Source organism: Capricornis sumatraensis, chromosome 10 (genome assembly GCF_032405125.1).
Source record: "Capricornis sumatraensis isolate serow.1 chromosome 10, serow.2, whole genome shotgun sequence".
NCBI classification, from domain to species: Eukaryota; Metazoa; Chordata; class Mammalia; order Artiodactyla; family Bovidae; genus Capricornis; species Capricornis sumatraensis.
The window spans coordinates 94,908,511-94,931,519 of record NC_091078.1 but is presented as its reverse complement, the minus strand read 5'-3'; the positions used below and the strand labels follow the sequence as shown (position 1 = coordinate 94,931,519).

The 23,009-nt window shown below is 43.3% G+C and overlaps 1 protein-coding gene across 1 annotated transcript in view; it reads right to left on the bottom strand.

The window, feature by feature from the left end:
- The window catches only part of DCAF1 (DDB1 and CUL4 associated factor 1), a 73,302-nt gene that overhangs the window by 2,407 nt on the left and 47,886 nt on the right, over positions 1-23,009 (bottom strand). Inside the window, exons 15-22 of the mRNA XM_068981996.1 lie at positions 22,026-22,108; positions 21,405-21,489; positions 18,524-18,757; positions 17,900-17,993; positions 17,356-17,460; positions 17,061-17,134; positions 16,526-16,627; positions 2,999-3,251 (exon numbers count right to left, since the gene is read on the bottom strand). Of these exons, the coding sequence (XP_068838097.1) occupies positions 2,999-3,251; positions 16,526-16,627; positions 17,061-17,134; positions 17,356-17,460; positions 17,900-17,993; positions 18,524-18,757; positions 21,405-21,489; positions 22,026-22,108 (1,030 nt within the window). The remainder of the gene's footprint in view (positions 1-2,998; positions 3,252-16,525; positions 16,628-17,060; positions 17,135-17,355; positions 17,461-17,899; positions 17,994-18,523; positions 18,758-21,404; positions 21,490-22,025; positions 22,109-23,009) is intronic.

Sequence of the window (23,009 nt, the reverse complement as noted above, 5' to 3'; positions counted from 1 at the left end):
CCAGGAAATTTTTGCAGAAACTTGACGCCTGTAGCTGGCAATTTTTAGTTTGGCTGTCCAAAAATTATTTGTTATTTCACTAATACCTTTCAGGATAGTTAAACCTGTGTGTGTGTTAGCTGCTCAGTCATGTCTGACTCTCCAACTCCATGGATTGTAGCCCACCAGGTTCCTCTGTCCATGGAGTTTTCCAGACAAGAATACTGAAGTGGGTTGCCAATCCCTTCAGGACCTTCCTCACTCAAGGATCAAACCTGGGTCTCCCGCGCCGCAGGCAGCTTCTTACCCGTCCTGAGCCACCAGGGAAGCACACCTATACATCCAGTACTGGGAGTGTCAGGTTCACCTTCTCTCTCAGAGTCACGTCACTAAGGATTTTTCTCTTTGTTGGTCTAACATCCATGCTGTCTGAATCAGAACTATATTCTGAAGAACTACCATCTGAGACACTAGTATATATGTCACTTGAACAATCAGAGAAACTATCTGTGTACAATTCACCCAAAAATGCAGTGTCATTTTTGAAAATTTTAACAGTAATAAATGTGCATTTATAATATACAAGGCTGGGGTGGTGGGGGCGGGGGGACCTAACGGAGCAAAATGTGAATGATGATAATCCTAAGTTTTATAATGAACCCTTGATCAGTTTTTTTTTTTTTAAGTGTGGAGCATTTTAAAAGTCTTTATTGAATTTATTACAATATTGTTTCCGTTTATAGTTTGGTTTTTTGGCCACAAGGCATGTGGGGTCTTAGCTTCCTGACCTGGGATTGAACTCACACCCCTGCATTGGAAGTACAGAGCCCTACCTCTGGGTCACCAGGGAAGTCCCATCCCTTGATTAGTTTTAAGATCTAGCAACTGCGGATGGTGATGTTAATTGTATCCTTCTCTAAAAACGTATTTATATGTCTCCAGCCAATAGTGTGTCACATGTAAGGCCTAAGTACAGCTGGATGAGGAGAACACAGCCTTCTTTAAGCGAGTAACTCTCAGGTACAAGGTCTGACAGCCTTCAGGGATCAGGCACCGATCTCCCCCACTCGTGCTCAGGTGACAGGACTCCTCTCTCTACCTTCCTTACCCTTTTCTCAGCCTCCGAACAGAAAGGGTAGAGTACACGCTTTGTACAAGCCATCTTGACATCACCACAATTCTAGAGCCCAGCCTGTCATCTGTAATGGCACTTGCACGTTATCAACACTCCCACCAAGTTAAAGTAACATTCTCTCATCAACTCAGGGTTTTCCAGATTACCTGTTGGACTTGAAAGAAGGAATTTCCTAGAAGGAACAGTAAAAGGCTAAAAGCAGCAGGAATTTTACAGACCAAATAAAAATGTTACATTAACTAAAAATGGAAAAAGATTAGTGATACTCTTAGGTCAGTCAGGGGTACCAGCTGTTCCCCTGACCTACCTAGTTTTAACTGAAGGGAAACAAATTTGTGCCCATGTGTCACAGGTAACAAAAAAGCTCAGTAAAGCTTTCCTTTTTATTCCCATCAATATTGTCATTTTTCCCTTGCTCCTTAGTCCCTCTTATCTAGCACTCTGATCATCGCTAGGGAAGAGAAGTCCTCCTCCACTGAATCACCTCAACCTCTAAGTACGAAAAAGTGGAAGTTGGCAAACAGTAGATGGGCAGACAGATACAAAGCACACCCTCCCAGCCCCAGAAAGCATCCTCAAAATACAACTTGGCCGAGAAGACTTCATGTAAGAAAGACCTTCTCCTTTCAGTCAACTGCCTTCAGTCCTAAGAGCCAGATGCGTAAGACCCCACAGAAAACAGATTCTGGTCACTGTGGAATAGGAGACTCACCCAGAGACAAACACACACACCCCTCACACCTACATACACACTCCTTTCACCACCAGCACCAAACACCAGTGACTATAAAGACCAAACATCTACTCTGAAGAGGCCTGCACGTGTTGGGTCTGGACCAGCACGGTTGATTTGGCGATGCAGACATTCTGGGTCTGTGCTGTGCGGCACTGTAGTGAGCACTTGCAGTGTGGATGTGGGAATGAGGGACTGGGCACCGCAATGGCCTAGGTGGTGACTGGCTACCTGCTGCCTGCCGTGGCTGCGAGAATGCTGCCAGAGCGCTATGTGGAAAGTGGCGGCTGTCACAGGGTTCCGCCCAGTCAGGCAGGGCAGCATCAGGAAGAACCAGGACCGAGCGAGCACGAGTGGGTTCACAGTGACACACGTCCCCAGTGACGCTGCCAAACGTGTCCTCTCGAAACAGGTGCAGCTGCAGGGCTTGCAGACCCTGGGAACTGGCAGCTGGTCTCCTCAGGGTCCATCAGTGCACTCGGGGCACAGTCTGACTTCAGACATGTTCTACGGGGGAGGGACAAGAAAAACTGGAGCCTGTTCTTTAAAACTTTTACTAAACAAGCCAAAAAGAACATTTGTGCCCCAGCCTTTAGGAGGGAGTAGGCAAGAGCAGGAAGCAGGCGTTCCAACGCGCAAGACAGCTTTTATTTCCCACAGCTTTGGGAAGGAGAAGGAACAAGCTCCCTGTGAGCAGCTGCAACCGACACCCCAGCTCTAACCTCTCGGGAGAACTGCACTTCGGCCTTCCAGGCTAAGGCTAATCCTCTGAAACAGGTCAACAAACTCCAGCTCATGGGCCAAACCAAGCCCATCAGCTACTTACTAGAACAGAGCCACATCGTTACCTTACGCCTCGTCTCTGGGTGCTCTCACGCAGCAACAGCAGAGATGAGTAGAGAACGGCCCACAAAACCTAAATGATTTACTGTCCAGACTTTACAGAAAGTGCCAACCCCTGTTTTAGAGAGATGAGAGACCGCTGGTGACAGACGCCACACCAGGAACACGGCGGAACAGAGACATGGAAGGACTTTTCCTCAAGGGCCTGGGCGGCGACTTGTTCCGGGCGTAGAACCCCAGTGCGGCTGCCCTCGGGGCTGGGTGGGCACAGGGAAGGTGCCCAGGCTCACAGTGAGCTCCAGACTTACTGTCCCCCAGGATCAGTTCCACCTCCTCATCCGCGTCTGAGTCTTCGTCCTCCGCGTCCTCCCCCTCCTCCAGGAGGTTTGCCAGCTCCTCGTCCGAGGGCGAGAAGTCGTTGTCCCCGTCCTCCCCCGCATTCTCGTTGGTGTCGTCCTCCTCGAGCTCTGCCTCCAGCAGCTGATCCGTGTCCAGCTCGTCCAGGTCGTCAGTGTCGTCGTCGTCTTCGTCGTCATCTTCTTCCTCCTGCTCTTCCTCTTCCTGGTAAGAAAGCATGAGGTCCGTTAGCCAAGACACCAAGACCCGGGCCACCCTGGCCACACCGGGAGCCTCTGCCCGGCTCCCCAGAGGAGCGGTGGGAACAGCAGCAGAGCGCACGGTGATCAGGTTTCAGCATAGACGTCACGGGCCAGCGTGACTCGTCAGTGTCGGCTGAGACAGGCGCGCACGCGTCCCCCAAGGCGCCAAGCGCTCCCTCAGACAAGGACTGCTGGCCACCCACAAAGGCAGTACTCGGCACGCAGCCCTTCTCCAAGGAAATGGATAACACGCTCCACAGAAGTCTCTGCCATCAAGATTCTAGGTTTCTAACTAATAACAAACCCAGAGAGGCTCTTCTCTCTCTCTTGCATCAACCAAATCAAATGAAATCAGCTGAGGTACTGGAATAAAAGCTTCGACCTGGTATCTAAAAAGCAATGCTTAATAAAACAAGACAAATAACAGCTGTGACACTGGCTCCTAAGCCCTTTCAGTCCTTGTCCTCGACCTTCTAGTCACAGATAAACCGTGGGTAAACCTCTGACACCGCTATCACAAGCATCCCGTGATCTGAATATCCAACAAAATACTTTTACTATGTATATAACACTAAGGAAGATACTGTATTTTCTGTTACAAGCCACATATTAACCCCCAGTATGCGAGAGAAACCGTCCATACTTCGTTCTTAAGAGATCTTCCCAAAGGTAAGAAGATACCAGAAAACTAATGAAGTGCTTGGCCCTGGGGCCCTGGGCTTTGGAGATGACCAAAAGTAAGCAGATACCAGAAGACTAATGGAGTGCTTGGCCCGAGGTGCCCTGGGCTTTGGAAATGATACACTTTGGCATCTGCCGCATTTCAGTTTTGCACCAAAATCCAAACCATTTCCCTTCAACCAAGAGAGGACACAGAGACACCTCTGCTTTCTGAGGGATGGCAGCTGTTCCCAACATTCAATCACTAATCCTGCTGCTCAAACATCAACTGTGAACACTGCCAGCAGCTACAGGATCCTAATTCCTGCAGTAATAAAATACAAGATTCACGGAACCAGAGCCTAACGAAAGTCACGACAGAACAACCCATCCACAGCAGAAGTATTTTTTAAACATGTTTGAAAGTTCTGCTTCATGCCAATCATTTAAAAACCAAGTACACAACTCATCCAGCCACTGGTGCTCATCAGCGGTCATGCGAACCAGGCTCCCATCAGCACAGCAGCTCTGCTCTATGAACCTTTGATAACTGGAGCCACCATTTAGAGACTTTTTGATTTGCTGTTTGGCCACTGATTGAGACTTTTCAACAATTTCTGGCAGCTGTATGGGAAAACCGTTAAATACCCAGTATTCCTGATACCTGTACAAGTACGTTCCATACCAGAGTTTGTGTGTGTGTGTGAACAGAACCCAGGATGACCTGCAACCCTTGCTGAACAGCCTCACCATACATCACCTACATGTGAACAGCTACTGAGCATTTATCCACTGGAAATGAACTGAAAGCGCTTGGAGGCATTAAAAATAAATTGACGCACGGACAAGCTCCTGGCCCCAAGTACATCAGCTCATACAAATAACTGCGAAAGGAGAGAAGGGTCAAAATTCAGGGAACTAATTCACAGTGTTCACCAGATTACAAACTCTCGCACCTCTTTTTCCAAGCATGTTTTCAGGGCCGTGGCCAAAATTAGTTCCAATTCATCAGTAAAGTACCACAGTTAAAAACAAGTACATTAAAAAAGAGTATCCAGGGCCCTGCTTCTTAGGCTCTGGAATAGAAGATATGCATGCTATTCCGCATCCAGATAGTACTACTTTCGATTCAGAAGTGAACACGTAGTGAATGATACACACGCTCATCCCTGTATTCAGAGTACATGACAGGAAAAGACGCCTAGGCTTTGGGCTCCAACAAGCAAGGGTTAGAATCCTGGCTCTGCCAATTATGTGTTGTATGAACTTGGGCAATTTATATAAACTTTAAGTGTTTCAGGATGGCATAACTTTTAAAGGCCCGCAATTGAGTAAATAAAAGGGTAAACTGTTCACACAGGCATCCGTTATCCAGCAAATTTAAGGAAGATCAATCTTCATTTCTAAAAACATCAAAGCTCGGCTGATTCAGGAGAACTAAGAAAAAGCTCCAAAATCAAGAGCAATTCTAGAAAATAGGTCAACCAATCTATTCACCATTCCAGATTCTTCCAGGAGCCTACAAACCCAACCTTTAATCGTGTAGCAGAATAATTTTGTATTTCTTCATCCGAGAAGGCCATGACGATCTATGTGACCACAACAGAAAAAGGGAAATGAACGGGAAGGAGAAATCTACCAGAACCTCCAAACACAGCACTTAGTCATTTATACTCTGGATTTAATGGCCAGTGCTTTAACATGTATTTTGTTACACGTGGATATGACCATAAGCTCACTTTCTAACTTTTAAATCTGAAACCTGGAGCATGAAACAGAAGCTCACAACATCTATCCAAAATGCTGTGGTAAAATCTAATCCTGTGGTTGAACCCAAAACAGAGTTGAGGAAGCAATTTTAAGAGCATTCTTGCAGGTTTCAGTACCTGCTTTGTAAATTGCAAAGGCCCTCACCTTCGTATCTACAGAACAAAGCTTCCACTGAGTGGTCAAAAAAGTGATCCAGAAATTATTACTTAATGAAAGACGCAATCGTGCTAGAATCCTGACTCAACTCCAGCCACATTTAGATCAATGAGTATTGTTTTAATTCCCTAAGACCTCTCTTTCAGGGCTTAGAAACACGAATTCAGGGCCAGGCTGTTTTAAACTAACAAATTCTACAGAAAGAATTTCAAAGCTCTTCTCTTCTGGGTTCCATCTTATGTCAATTTCATGGTTACCCAAAAGCCCCAAACCCCTGCAGATAAACCCACCCACTCCCCTCTCCAGTTCAGGGAGCAGATCAACTGGTGTGCACTCCCTCAGGTGCCCTCTCCAGCCAAGCATGGGTGTTTCCTGACTCAACCCTAGTGTGAGGAAGAAGCCAGCCTTCCCGTTTCTGACCTCAGTCCAGCCCAGGTCCTTATTACCCCACCACACCTTTCTCATGCCCACTCCACACACAACCACCCTCACATTTGTCTGCACTAGCTTCTCATCTCTGAAGAGAGTCAGCTTTCCCAAGGCTAAACTTCTCAATCCACACAGGCTTCAAACTCATTCCACATGCAGACTTTTGAAAGTCTGATCCCTCCCTCCTGGCCTCCAGGTCCTCAGCTTGCTCCCTGATCCACTCCTTCAGTCTGTATTCCTCTAACACCTGACAGTCCAGCTTCCGCCCACAGCACTCCACAGGAGACGGTACGTGCCCTGGAGCCAGGCTGCCCCGAAGAATCCAAACTACTGCACTGTGTATGACTGTGGGCGATCAGCTTAGCCACATAGGGCTGCTGCGGGGGCAGGAGAAGGGTATATGTATGTAACCTCCTTGGAAAGCGCCTGGCATATACTAAGTGGTCGGTAAGCCTGTTGCTCCTATTACAGTAACTAGAATCTTCCTAAAGGAACACAAAAGCCTGAATGGCCAACCACGGGGCTTCTCTACAGTGACTGACCCTGACCAATCCTGGCCTCTGCACTGGGCTGCCAATCTTGACCATGTCCGGACCAGATCTCCTAGGCATAAAGGTTCCTACAACTTTAAGTCAAATCCTGAAACTCTCATTAGATAGCTCTACCCATCTGTACCACAGAAACTTACTTCTAAAATTGAACTCAGAGCACCTTCTAAATCTAGCACCTTTTCCACACCTCTGCCAGTAACCAGATGAAATCTCCAACAGCTGTCACTGCCCCTGCACAGCTTAACACCCAGTGCTGTTAAGGAGTGCTGCCCAACACCCCTCTCGTTGCAATCACCTACTGCATTCTCCCCGCTCCTGTCTACCTCCAGTCTCTCTCAGTCTCTGTGGTCATCCCTTCCCAGACTAAAAAACCCAGGAGAGCTCCATATGCTGCCCAGGCTGCAGAATTACAACAGAAGCAGTGATAAGCAACCATTTAATGCCAACTTCTCTAAATAAATCTTAATTTCTTGTTATATGACATGATTTAATTACACTAGCAGTTCCTACTCACGTATGGCCATCAGAATGTGTATTTCGGAGAACTGGGAAAGTTCTCCAAAGTAAACAGGCCTGAATTCCATCCGGCGTCCAAGCTGACAGAACCAATCTTTACCAATGGGGCTTCCACAGGAGGATTTTGGAAAGTGCCCCAGGAATTGTGGCGTCCACCAGAAGGAAGAACCACTTAACAAAATGGATCTCAGTCGACCTCTGGTTCCAACTTGCACTTTTCTGTAGGAATATATCCTCCCCAAGACTCCTAATGACAGAACCAGAAAGGTGAATACAGGCATACCTTGTTTTCCTGCGATTATGTTTTGCAGATACTGTGGTTTCTTCGTGTTTTAAAACAAATTGCTTGTTTGAAGCAACCCTGTGTCAGGCAGCTCTATCAGCACCATTTTCTTCTGACAGCACCTGCTCACGTCATGCTTCATGCCACATTTTGTAATTCTCAGAATTTCCAACTGTTTCCTTTTCATTATATTGGTTATAGAGATCTGTCATCAGTGATCTTTGATGTTACAACTACTACTCACTGAAGGCTCAGATCATGGTTAGCATTTTTTGCCAATAAAATAAGCTATGTACACTGTTGTTTTTAGACACAGCGCACACTCTTAATAGACACAGTGCAGTGTAAACCTAACATTTACATGCACTGGGAAACCAAAAAACCTCACGTAACTGTGATATTGCACCACTGGCTTTAACAGAGGAGCGTGGACGTGAACCCGCAATGTCCCCACGGTATTCCTCCGCAGGTACTAACACCGACCTGCCCCCCCACTGAAGCTGTCTTGCTCTCTAGGACTTAGCATGGGTTTTTAATTAGTGCAGCATTTGTTTCTACACCATTCAACATTCTTCTTAAACAGATGTCTATTTTCAAGAGAAATAGCTTTTAGCCTATACTGCCTCCAAAAATATAACCAATCTCTTAAAAAACCAAATCTCTGGTCCTACTTTTAAAACCGTTTATGTAAACACTAGGATTGCTTTTTTAAAAATACAGTTAAAACCTAAGTCTACTGTCCTGTCATGGCAACATGTCATATTTGCAAGATTTAAACTCCTGCTTCTACTTCTGACACTTGTTCTTGGTGTTAACAATCTTTAAAAACTATAGATTCACTTCAGGATCATAAAAATGCTTGTGTTTTTCTCTCCTCACCAGCAGAATCTAACCTATATTTTAAATTCCTTAGGGTGGGCGGGGGAGCCTTTCAGGAACCCCTGACCAAGCTTACAGCAGGTGTGTAATCAGTCAAGGCTCTTACCATGCGCTTCTAGGCAGTGGAGCGCACACAGGAGGCACAGCATCCAACGTGTCCCAGGTTCCAAAACGGAGTGGAGAAAGGAAGTATGATTCCCTTGTTTTGTTTCGTTAAAGAAATTTAAGATTAACTATAATTCGTTGAAATGTATTGGCTTTTCAAAATCTAGGAACAATGATCAATTCTAATCCTTGGTTTTATAATCTTCCTGAAAGCCAACAACAAAGTCGACAGAATTGATTTAAAAAAAAAAAAAAAAACACACATACCAAAACTGGATAATACTAGTTTTAGTAAGTGAGTAGCTTATCTGATTTCATCAAATGCCTGAAGACTGGCAAACTAGCAGCCTCAGGAATCAAATATTTACATGTTTTAATTCAGCAACACAGTGGTACAGTTCATCCTTTGTTAATCTCCAAGCTTATTTAAACATAAGGCAAAAGACAGCCATTTTTACGGTATGTAAATTATATCAATAAAGCTTTTTCAATCAATAAAAACCATTTGTATGGGCACCTTACGCTGGGCCATCTCAGCACGCGGCAGCTGACCATTCAGGCCTCTAAGTTTATTTTGCTAAGGTGAAAAGGCAAATTCAGAGGTGCCAGGCACAGATGCCTGCACCCTTAAGCCATGTAAGTCACACCTGAAACATCTGAGAGGACCTAAGGGCAGATATCTGGACTAGGACAAAATTTTGAATAGCAAATGACATATGAAAATGAAGTCTCCAGTTTTAAAATCAGATGAAACAAAGGAAAATGAGTTAGAAAAAAAAAATCAACCTGATACATGGAAGAGGTGATGAAAAGAAATCTGAACACCTTAAGCGTTCCTCTGTGGTCATCTCTGGCCTCCACACCTGCCACCCAAGACTCACTTCTCATCTATCACTCCACCTCTGCAAGAAGAATGAGGCCAATCCCAGTAACAGCCCCCCAGCATCCACAATACCTAGCTTCTCTTTTCTTGACCGTCTCCTCAAACACTGACACCAGGAATCACATGGACCCACCTGAAAGCTGCTAAAGAAGACTGCTGCCCACTGCTTTGTAAACTGCAAGGACGTGGAAGAGCAGGGATAATGGTATTGATAAGTAACTTCAGATAAACCCAGTTTTTGCTGCACATTTACAGTTCAACATGTAAAATCCAGGAAGCTTGAGACAAAATTGCTGTCGGTAGTGATCTACAGTGATGGGGGTAGTCATGAATGAACAAGAACATTAGTCTGCAGCCACCTGTACCAACAGGTGTACTAATACACCAACTACAGCTTGACAACACCACCTTCTGTACCTACTCAAGAATAAACTACATCCTGACCCATGACAGCTAAAGTGGAAAAGAACATGCATTAGGGAAGGTGGTGTCTAAGAAGCAAAAGGCCACAAGAATAAAAGACCAGTCACTATTAAAACCCTGACTCAAAGCAACCACACAACATTTGGAGCATCTAATACCACTTGCAAGCTCTGGTACCAACAAATACTAGCAACACGTCCAAGTTAAATACTGCTGCAGTCAAGAAAACATGAAGATCCATGTCACAAATAAACCCAAGGTCTCAAGTATCCATGTGAAGACCTCTCCCTTTCACCCAGATCTCATAACTGAGGTTTAAACACTAGGGGACCCTCTCATCTATGACACCAAGGACAGGCATGAAGCCCAGAAAGCATTACCAGAAACCTTTCTATTATCGAGATTTCCTGGCTGCATTTGGTGAAGTGGTTTAAACTCCGGAGCCTAACTGTCCTTTAAAATAAATTCACCATTTAAGAGCCAGAAGCCTGAAGTTGCCACTACACCTTAACAAGTAAAAAGTTGAACAAACTAAAAAAATCAGTAAGTCTTACATTTGACAAAGAAGTGGGGTGACAGGGCAAACCACTGCCCCTAAAATCGGAGGGACCAACATGCAAATACAGAGAATGACAACTTGCCACAGCACAGACCCAGAAACACACTTCCATAGGAACCAGCGTGAAGGAGGAAAACCGGAACTACAAAGGACCAGTAGCTGAAGATAGTGCTGAGCAATGAAAGATGTTATGGGTTTTACCTCCAGGAGCTTGACCTGGTTCTCCAGGTGAATGTTAGAGAAAAATTCCCTTGTGCCTCTGGCAGGGCAAAGGGGAAAAAATAACATGAAATACATCAGAATTTCTCCTCAGAGGGCTGCCCTGAGGAGAAACCATCTAACCAGACCCTGATCTATTGGGGGAACGAGAAATACCCAATTCCAGCCCACTCCAGCCATCTGTACTTGTGAAACAAAGCGGAAGAAACAGATGTGTAAAGTTCACCATACTGAGGTAGAGACTCGTTAAAAGACTAGTTATAAGACCATAAACTGCTTTCCCTCCTCCACATCTTACCACCACATTACTAAAGGCCAACAACGTTTTTTTTTTATCCAGCCCATCATGTCCAACTATCAAGAAAAACTATAAGACATACTAAAAGAAAAAAAAAAAGTTTAAACAGACAATGTAATAAGTAAGCATCAGAAACCAATTCAGATACGGGAGGGATTAACAGACCAGGAACTTAAAACATCTGTGGGGAAGAAGCCAAGGGTTCGCTAACGGATTAGGCAGACAGAGTGCAACACCAGATGCACAACAGAAGCAGGTAATGGGAGCTCTAAGCAAGAGCCAAAGAGATGCCAGCAATCAAAGCACTGTGACGGAAGCGGAGAGTGCCTGGACGGGCTTTATTAGTGGATGGACTCCATTAAGCAAAGAATCTCGGAGCAGCAGGGTATCTCGATAGACACCACCAAAACTCAAAAGGAAAGAGGACGAAGTGAAAAACACGAACAGAATATCCAATAACAACTGTGGGATAACTAGAAAAGGCATGATGGGGAAACAGTGTCAGACTTTATTTTTCTGGGCTCCAAAATCACTGTGGATGGTGACTGCAGCCATGAAATTAAAAGACACTTGCTCCTTGGAAGGAAAGTTATGACCAACCTAGACAGCATATTAAAAAGCATAGACATTACTTTGCCAATAAAGGTCCATCCAGTCAAGGCTATGGTTTTTCCAGTGGTCATGTATGGATGTGAGAGTTGGACTATAAAGAAAGCTGAGCGCAGAAGAATTGATGCTTTTGAACTGTGGTGTTGGAGAAGACTCTTGAGAGTACCTTGGACTGCAGAGATATCCAACCAGTCCATCCTAAAGATCAGTCCTGGGTGTTCATTGGAAGGACTGATGTTGAAGCTGAAACTCCAATACTTTGGCCACCTGACGTAGAGAACTGACTCGTTTGAAAAGACCCTGATGCTGGGAAAGATTGAGGGCAGGAGGAGTAGGGGACAACAGAGGATGAGAAGGTTGGATGGTGTCACCGACTCAACGGACATGAGTTTGGGTAGACTCCGGGAGCTAGTGATGGACAGGGAGGCCTGGAGTACTGTGGTTCATGGGGTCGCAAAGAGTCAGACACGACTGAGCGACTGAACTGAACTGAACAGGTAACGAGAATTCTAGGAGAAGAAAAAGAACAGAAGAAATGCTTGAAATAATGACTGAAAATGCCCCCAAATTAATGGTGGCCAGAAACCAAACCAAAGATCCAGGAAGCTCTGTAGAGAATAAACGGCCCCAAAGCCCACACCTAGTCACATCATTTTTAAATTACAGAAAATCAAAGAAAATATCCTGAAATAAGCCAGGGAAAAAAACCACCATACCTATAAAGAAAAAAGTTACACCCACATCTCCTCAAAAACCATGAAAGCAAGAGTACCGTGGAATCGAGCATTAAACAAGCTTCGAGACCGAAACCACCAACGTACACCTTCGTACCCAGGAAAGGCGTGCTTCGCAAGTGAAGGGGAGTCACTTTTTCAGATGAACAAAAACAAATTGTTGCCAGTAAACTTGTTTGGCAATAAATGTTAAAGTCTTCAGAGAGAAGGAAGATTAGGTTAAAAACTCTGGAGGAAGAGCACTGGAGAAGGAATAAGTGAAGGTAGAATAACCACTTTTCTTAATTGATCTTCATTCAAAATAACAGTAGTTTGTTCAAAATAGTAATACCAACAATGTATTCAATTCTGCGTGCTTCTATGTAAGTGAAGTGAATGACAGCAATGAAGCAAGGGACAGGAAGAAAGAATTAGGACTCTGTTTTGTTATTCTAAGTTACTTGCACCATTCATGAAGAGCTACGGTGTTATTTGAAAGTGGACTTGGATTACCTGTAAATATAATCTTACAAACTCTAGGGTAACCACTGAAGAAAATGGAAAAAAAAAAGTATAATTAATATGCTAATAAGGAAGAGAGGGGAATCCTATGAAATACTCAGTGTTTTCGCTGCTGAGTTCAATCCCCTGGTTGGGAACCTAGGATTCCACATGCCATGTGAAAACAAAGGAAGGAAAGGAACAGGGGAGGAGGGAAGGAAAGCAGGCAAGAAAGCTTAGAGTTATCAGAGACAAAGAAAGACATTATATGCACAGCAAAATAAACCATAAACAAAAAGGCAACTTACAGACCTGGAGAAAATACTTGCAAGCAATATGACCTATTTCCAAAATATATAAAACAGCTCATACAACTCAATATCAAAAAAACAATCCAAGGTGAGCAGAACACCTTAATAGACATTTTTTCAAAGACATACAGATGGCCAAATGGCACATAAAAAGATGCTTAACATCACCAACTATTAGAGAAATGCAAAGCAAAACTACCATGAGATATCACCCCACACTGGTAAGAATGGCCATCATCAAAAAGTCTACAAATGCTAAATGCTAAATGAGGAGGGTGTAGAGAAAAGGGAACCCTCTGAAACTGCTGGTAGGAATGTAAACTGGTGCAGTCACTATGGAAAACAGCATGAAAGTTCCTTCAAAAACTAATAATTGAGTTACCATACGATCCACCTATCCCACTCCTGGGCATATGTCCTGAAAAGAGGAAAATTCTAATTAAAAAAAATGCATGTGCCCCAGTGTTCACTTACAGCAGCACTATAGCTAAGACACAGAAGCAACCTATATATACAGTGTATATAATATACTATAATATGTAATTATATATTATATAATAAATTATACAAACTACATGTACCACTAAATATATAAATACAAATATAATACATATACCACTAAATATCACTGAATCACTTTACTGTCCACCTGAAACTAATGCAACTTTATAAATCAACTATACTTCAATTTAAAAAAAAAATCCAAGAACCAAATTCCTTTCCACTCAAAAAAAACTTAAACCATACTTTTTGATTATTCAACTAAAGGAATAAAAGTCTATTAATATTTTAAGTATATAGTGAGACCACTACGTATCTATTAAAAAGGCCAAAATGGAAAACACTAACCGTACCTCATACAGGTGAGCACATGGAGCAACAGGAACTCTGATTCACTGATGGCAGAAACATTAAATGGTACAGCCGCTTTGGTAGATGGTTTGGAAGTTTTTATAAAACTAAACTTACTTTTATCACGCAATCCAGAAATCGCACTCCGTGGTGTTTACACAAAGGAGCTGAAACTGCTGTCTACATAAAACCCGCGCATGGTGCCATATGCTGCTGTTGCTGTTGCTGAGGTGTGGTTACACAAGAGCTCTATTCTGAAGTGCCAAAAACTTTATTCAAATTATGCCAGATAGACTGTGATACATCCAAACAATGGAATATTATTCAGCTTTAAAATGAAAAGAGATACTAAGTCATGAGAAGATATGAAACAAACAAGTGCATATTACTCAGTGAAAGAAGCGAAGCTGAAAAGGCTACATACTGTATGATTCCACTATAAGACACTCTGGAAAAGGCAGAGCTATGGAGACAGGAAAAAGATGAGTGGCTGTCAGGGGCTGGGGAGGAAGCAGTCAACCAGGGGAGCACAGGAGTTTTGGAGCGGTGAAACTACTCTGTACAATACCACAATGGGGACAGCGTCACTATACCTTTGTTCTAACCACAGAATGTCCTCACCAAGGTTGCACCTTAATGTAATCTATGGACTCAGGGTGACAATGATGTGTCCAAGTAGGTTCACCAGTTGTAACAAGTGTACCACTCTGGTGTGGGATGCTGTTAATGGAGGAGGCTATGCTCACAGCAACAAGGTATTTATGGGAAAACTCTGGACCTTCTGCTCAGTTTTGCTGTGAACCCAAAACTGCTCTAAAAACTAAACTCTATCCAAGAAAAAACAAAATTTTTGTACTAAGGATGCCATTTTCAGTAAAGTGCTTTATAAAGTAACATTTCCATGGTATCCAAGAAGGATCGTGACTCTCTTTATCTATGCGTGAGGAGAGAGGCTTCCCACAGAGGGACGCCTCTGGGTCAAGAAGCAAGGCCTGCAGAAGGCTCTGCCCTAACCCCACCGTGACCACTAACCCCAATACATACAAGGCTCCTTCTCGCTCTGCACAGAAACATGTTTCTTGAGATTATGGATTATCTCTAAGCTCTAATAAACACTTAGCCAAGTTGGAGCATTCTACCCGAGACGGTGGAGATCAGGAGAGCACACAGAAGAGGTGAGTCTGTTTCAGCTTGTTGACCCCAGGTGACAAGGTTTACTCAAGAGGTTCATAACCTACAAAGTCCAACAGTGGAACACACACCTAAATCTCAAACTGGCACAGCAAATCACCCTTGCTTAGTCAGTGCTAAGCCCTGTCAGAAAAACACACGTGTCATCAGCCCATAGTACCAGACTTGCATCAGAAAAAAACAAACCTCTTAAAATTACCACTTTCAAAAATTTTACTCTTAAAAATTATTTTGAATCTGAAGTACAAGCTGCTGGAGAAGGATGCCAACAGAAAGCTATCCCATGAGCCCTCAGCTCATCGAGTGCGATTCACTGAAGAACCAGCGGGGAAGGAGGGTGAGGGCAGTGGCAGAGTGCGCAGAAGGAAGTGTGTGTCCTCCTGTCCCGGGGTGGCCTCTGCCTCACTCGGGGCACCTGGGTGGCCTTTAAAGAGGATACAGAGCACCAAGACCAAACACCACCACAGTGGAAGAAAAGACGGAAATGAATCCAAGGTCTGGAAAAAAGACATTTTATCCATTTTATTATCTACAACAGGAAAGTAAAACTCCAGTCATTCATTTTCAACTTTATATCACTCAGCAATAAATATTTCTCAGATTTGTCTGAAGAATCAGGCCAAGAATGTAGTGTGAGCCTAGTAGACAGGAAAGAGCTGCTGAAACTCAGTAGTTTGAGAAACTCTTCCTAAGTGGCATCAGCTGACATGCCGTACAGATAAGCACCTAGCATGACACGACTGTAAATTAAAATCCCCTATAAAAAAGGAAAAGCTAAGGTTCTGTGCGACATACCATCTACCCACATTCTACATGTTTAATTCTCAAAAACATCACTATTTTCTCTCTATATGCAAGCTCCTTCTAAACTCTGAAAACAGGTTATGGCATAGAACTGAGAAAATGCAAACCAGAACTTTAAGAGGTTAAGCTGCTTGTGCGATACAGCTCAGCGTTTCTGCTGTGTGCTGGCAATGAGAAAACGGGGGCCTGCCAATACTGCAGGCAGACAAGGCACTGGTTCTGACGGTGAGTTCACGGAGATCTCTAAACCAAAATCAGAGATTGCTGACCTGCAAATTAACCTACAAAGGGGACTCACAGGACCATCAGATACCGGTTAAAGTCTTATAGTAACTAAAATCTGCTTTCTTCTGAAGAGTTTCAGTGATCAAGGACACATGACAGCCCTCGAGAATATGCCAAGAGGTTGCAAACACGCCTACAGCGAAAATCTTTAAAAATGAAGATAGGCAACGCCCTAACAGCTGACAGCAGAGTGCCCAGAACTACCAGCAGCGCTCGGCAGCAGGCCCACGGCCACTGACCTGGTCCTCCTCCTCGTCCTCGTCCTCCGCCAGGCGCTGCCTGCCCACTTCGTACAGTCTGCACACGGTGTCCATGTTCAGCGCGTCCATGCTGCCTTGGTTCTGAAACGGGACCCAGCCACAGGGAGAGATCAGTGTCCAGAAGGCCCGCATCCACACCTCAGCCTCGACAGACCCTCAGAGAAGCAAAGACAGACACCAAGAAAAGGCCCGGGACACAAAGGAGAGGCCACCACCCCTGGAACAGCTCTGTTCCGAGGATGTGCAAGCAAGAGAGCAACTCCTTGAGAAAGGTCTGACAGTGAGTCCAGGAGAAGAGCAGATGGACAGCCACACTGCTCTGTATCAGAAGTTCCCTATTACTCCTCTTAGACAGTGTATCTCCCCGTCAAATAAATAGATTATCACAGTCTATCACCATAAATGCATCAGCTTTAAAAACACATCTTATATCAGACAAAATGCCTGGAGTGTAAGTTGAAGATGATCTTAAATATCACAGTAAAACACTGAGATTTCTGCTAGCTCCCTTTACCTCGATGACAGCAAGATAGCAGTCTTTGGTGTCTGTACACAGGTCAAAAATATTCCGTTTCACGTCAATTGTCGCTGGAAAACAGAATGTGACAACACTTAGGATTGTACTACTGCTGTGCTCTTAAAACCAGTCTTTCTGTTCAAGGCATTCAAGGTGACTGTTCATAAATATTTCCATAACTCATCTGCTTTTCAAAAGCAGAAAAATTATAATTCTCTTAGAAAATGGAGGATCTTAAACAAGGAACACCAATACAAGGCAAAATCATCAATGCCTGACACGTGACACTTACCTATAGGTTTGTAGTCAGTCGCATTAAACGTTCGGAAGGATGATCCAAAAGGGCTTTTCATCCTCTCTTCCAATAGGTCATCTTCATCATCTGCCTGCAACATAGCTAGTTGGGAGGGGAAGTGGGACAGGGGAGCGAGACATTATTAGAATCAGAGACATCCCCTATTCACAAATGAGAAAATATCAATGGACAGCCAAGGCTTCAGAGCATCCTTCAGAAGCATACTATGCTTCAGAGCATCCTTCAGAAGCATACTATGCTTCAGAGCATAGTAGATTTCTCTCAAAGCATCTTCCTTGCATATCCAAACAACATCCTCAACCTCCCTCTAGATTCCAAGAGCTGTTACAGCTGGAGGTGCACAAACATTGCAGGACGGAGAAGATTCTTCTATAAGTTCATAGTGATACACATGCGTGATTAGTCTTAAAATTTCTTTGTAGACAAGATTTCATTGTCAAAGCCAGTGGCCTTTCATGACAAATCAACATTATTCTCATCAACCAATTTTGTCACCATCTGTACTAGTAAAGCTTATTACCTCCATACATCACTGTCCCCGTGTGGTTGAACACCACGCGACACTGATCGAGAGCAGGAACTGTGTGTAAAAGATGGAAGGTTCGAAGGTCCCACTAGGAGGGGAGTGGTCAAGGAAAACTGTTTTTCCCAAAACTTGTCTAGTTTCATGAGGGAAATTCTGAAATATCTGAAATTCTGAAATATTCTTTTTCTCCTCCGTCTAGGTATTAACACTTTAAAAACCAATGAGATCAAGGTAAAACAAAAGCACACGGAATGCCTGTTTCTGAAGAATGGCCTGAACATCTCCTGTGATATCCTCAGGAGCGCCCTTTCTCCCAGTAATAGCACTTCACTGACTCTTCTGACTAGTGTCCTTCCAGAGAGAGAGAAAACTCAACCTGGCACCAGGGGAAGAGGGAGGCAGTAATCTGGTCACTCTTCCCCCGCAAAAAGAGAGCCAGTTAAAAGTCATCAATCATTACCAATACCAGTAAGAATCCACTGGAGATTCAATAATACCTCAAACCAAGGTTATTTACCTATATGGACACTTCAACCAGGTATTGGTAGGAAGATAAAATTATTTCTGCATTCCAAGCTAGATAACAAATGGCAAGGCAGGCAGGGGCGCAAAGGATACAATCTCAGTATTAATGATGACCTCCAGCCCGTTCGGATGGAAGACGCCACTGATGTTCATGTTGAACTTGTCGAACTTGTGGATGGCCTGTGCAGAGCGGACATCCCACAGGACGCCATCATTTAAGACAAGATCGTCTGTAGGATTAAAGGTGGCGCAGTTCCTCTTGTAGTTGTTGGCAAGATCTGGGTTAAACAGAGTCAACAGCTTGTTGCCAGTCTGAATATCATAAATCTTTAGAGAAGAAGGGGTGGGAAGAGAAAAATCAGACCAATCCGTCCACGGACAAATTCAAACAGACGCTGCATAAAATAGCTCCCCCACACTTTTCAAAAGCCCATCAAAATCATAAAAGCCCTAATATTGAATATAACTAAAAAATAGGAAGACCACACCCATCCAAGCAAAGTTTATATGCTTTGAGTCCCATTTCAGGTTTTTTGAGAAGTCTCTTTCCCACAGGTAAGAAAATGAGAAGTAAAACGGCAATAGGGGTAAGAAAACCCTCTTATTCTCCATCCCCCTTTCAAGAAAAAGAAAACGTTTCTAAGACTGAAACTGAGAAACTCTCCATGTGGACTAACCAACATTACTCAGAGAATACTCTTATACAGGTTACTTTTTGGAGAAGGGTATCAATGAAATACCCTTTTCTCCTTAAAAATCTCCCAATATACTCTTTTAGTGCCCTACAACACTAAAAGTTCCAAAGTTGACAATGTGCAACCCATACAGAGACCAGCTCTTTCCCATCAGCTTAATATTTTCAGTCTTTAAAAAAAAAAAAAAACCTCTTTTAACAGAGCAACAAATAAGGAGACACCACAAGGAAACGAACAAATCCAGATCATGGGACAAGACAACTAGCCTGGTCTCTTCAAAAGTCAATGTCATGAAAACTGGAGAAATGGTTCTTGGCTCTAAAACATTAGTGAGACACAACAACCAAATGCAATATGTGAATCTTGGCTGGATCCTGGTTCAAAAAACAAAAACAAAAACATTTGAAACCAAACACATCAGGAACAATCGGGAAAACTGAGTATGGGATGAAAATTAGATGGCATTTGGGAATTACTGTAAATTTTCTTATATTTAATAATGAGTGTGATTATGTAATAAAATGTCATTAATGCTAGGATATACACGTTATAAGATATGAGATAAAATGTCACAGTGTTTGCAACTTACTTTCAATGATTCAGAAAAACACACACATTGACACAGAAAATATGGCAAAATACTAAACTGGTTAATCTAGGTGGCAGCTACCAGTACTACTGCTTCAACTTGTCTATGTATTTTAAAACTTTCAAATTTAGCTTGGGAGAAACCCTCCCTTCACCACTCCATACCACCACCCCAACTCAAGCTACTACCCTCACATCCCTGTTTTTCAGCAAACCATGTCAAAAGACTTGTCTGTATTGTCTCCACCTCTCTGCTCCTGCTCTCCCGTGAACCCACTGTAATCAGATTTTCACCACAGCACACAGAACTAGCTCCTGACATGGTTAACAATGACCTCCACATAGTTACTCAAAGATCATGTCTCAATTCTTTCTTTTTCTGTCATACCACATTGCTTACGGGATCTTAGTTCCCCAACCAGGGACTGAACCCAGGCACTGGGCAGTGAAAGCCGTGAGTCTTAACCACTGGACCAACAGGAAATTCCCTCAGTTCTCATGTTATGCAACCTATCAGCAGTTTCTGACCCAAATCATCAATCCTTCCTCAAGAGTTTTCCCTTGCCTTCAACAGCACGTCCTTTTCCTGAGCTCTCCTGCTACCTAACTGGCCACACTTTTTGTCCTCCTTCCCAAGATCCTCCTCACACTGCAACTTCCAAATACTGGCCCAAGGAGGACTCTGTCCTCACACTTTTCCAGCCTCCTTAACGGTTTCATCCAAGATCATGGTTCATGCTATCAACACATAGACCACACCCACATTTGTATCTCCCATCCCAGACTTTTCTCCTGAAACCCCATTAGTATATTCCCTATTTGAATGTCTAAGAGAATCACAAACTCCATGTATCAAAAGCCCAGGGCCCAGCTGTATCACTTCTCATTGCCTCCCAGGCCCACCCAAGCCCAGCTCCACTGCAGCACTCACGTTAGCTGGAACACCACCCTCCTAACTGCAAAGCCTCCTCTTGCTTCTCTCACAGAAACCAGACTCACACTTTAGGAATTTTACATCCAATCACATGCCTTCTTAGTCACCCTCCAGTGTCCATCTCATACACAGGAAAAGCCAAAGGTCTTAAACAACACACTGCTACAAGAGGCTCCAGGGTATGCCCCCACTGACTTTGGTTATCATCCCCTCCTTCTCCTTCCCACCTCCCAGGTATGGGCTTTTCCCTTGCCATTCTGCATCTCAGATCACTTTCCCTAAGGTATCTGCATGACGCCCACGCTTCCTTCAAGACATTGCTTTAACATTATCCAATCACTGACACTTATTTCCTGGATGAAAAAGAAGTCCCCCACACCACCACCAAGCATTTACTATCTCTTACCCTGCTCTCTTTTCCTTGGTAGCACTCACCACCTAACACACCATATATTTGCTTCTTTTTGTTTACTGTCTCCCCATATGGATCCACCAAGACAGGAACTTTACTTCATAGTGTTTCAAGGTATCTTTTGTGCTAATGAAACAGTTCTCAAACTGTAAGACTGTTCGGTCGTTTTACATTTTTCCCATATAGCCTGAAACTACTTCATTACAATTCTAGATTTTATCTGGAAAGAATCATCACTGAGTAATTTCTGGTTGCCCACAGGACTTAAGTAATCAGACTCAGTTGAAAAAGTTTCAGTATAAACAGACAAATCACCCTGAAAAATGTGGATTCTTAAATACTTACATGGGCGATGTCTCCCTTCGTGCCTATGACCCGGTCCTGAGAATGCTTACTGAACTCAACATAATGATCTTCTGTAAAGGAATGCCTACGAACAAACAGAAGTACTGCTGTAACTGATCTTCAGGACGTAATTATTTAACTGACTAAAAAGAAAGTGATTCTCAGCCTCTGGCCTGACTATACTCACCTGAAGATTCTCAGCTCCCAAAGAGGAAAAAATTGTACACATAAGATTAAAAAGAAAATTCCCTCCATCAATTTGTCCAAGAAGATTCAAAATAAATGAATGGGAACTACTTAGTTATAACAATGGCTAACAGGGTACATATGCCTCTGGAATATGCCCCAGCAAGAGCGCCACTATGAGAAAATAGAAAGATGTGCCCTTCTGGATCAGTGAAGGGTCTGCTGTCTGATGGGAATGTATATACTTGGTAAGAATACCCAGCAACCAAGAAAATAAAAAATCTTATTAAACATGTACCACAGATGAGGAAGAGAGAAGTCAGCAATAAAACTTACAGCATTCCTCTCTTCCCCAAAAATGCTCTGAGTCAAAGAATCAGATGAAGGGGATAAATTGTAAAACAGAGACACGGAACTATAAAAGTAGATACATACTTCATATCAAATACTGATTTCATTCCCCAAAGTGCAGACAGAGGCTGGCTCCAGGTAGCCGACGTCAGCAGCAAGGATCCATCCTAAAAGAAGATGGGAAGCCCAAGATGGGTAATCATGTGTTTACATAAATGCCATCCTTCATTAGCATTCTAAAATATAACATATATTGTTGGATTATAAAGAAAACAGAAAAACTTTTAGGAATCAAGAAATGGTCAGAAGTTGCTAAGAATTAAGTAATATGTACCTATGTCACAAAAAATCACTAAATTTGAGAATATTTAATCCTCCTGAACTAGTAACATGAAATACAATAGTTTCAAGGGTGTGGTGGGTGGGGGATGATGAGACTTAGATGTCAAACATCGTTTCTCCTTTCTTAATATTTGGCCTTATTTCTCCATCTCTCTCATCTGAAGTATCAGTAAACTGAAAACAGCTGTTAGACTCTGTAGCTAAGGATTCTCAAAAGATTTTTTAAAGAGAAAGCCCAATAAAGATCAACTTGCTTTATTTCTGTTCCCAGCTCATCACCAAATTTACTCAATCTGTATTCCTCATGATTCCCCCATTACAATTTTTTCAAACTTTCTGTTTTGTACTGGGGTAGAGCCAATCACCAATGTTGTTATAGTTTCAGGTGAACAGCGAAGGGATTCAGCCATGCACATACGTGTATCCCCTTTCCCCCGAACTCCTCACCCATCCAGGCTGCCACATAACATGGAGCAGAGTTCCCTGTGCTTTACAGCAGGTCCCTGCTGGTGATGCACTCTAAATGTAGCAACCTTCTTCACTTTAGAATGAGGGAAACTATCCTTGTCATCGTAACAATCTTGACTTGTAGAAACATCAAAAGCATTGATTTCATCCATAGAACAGTACTAATAACCCAGTCATATTTACAACGGATAACCAACAAGGCCCTACTGTAGAGCACAGGGAACTCTGCTCCGTGTCATGCGGCAGCCTGGATGGGAG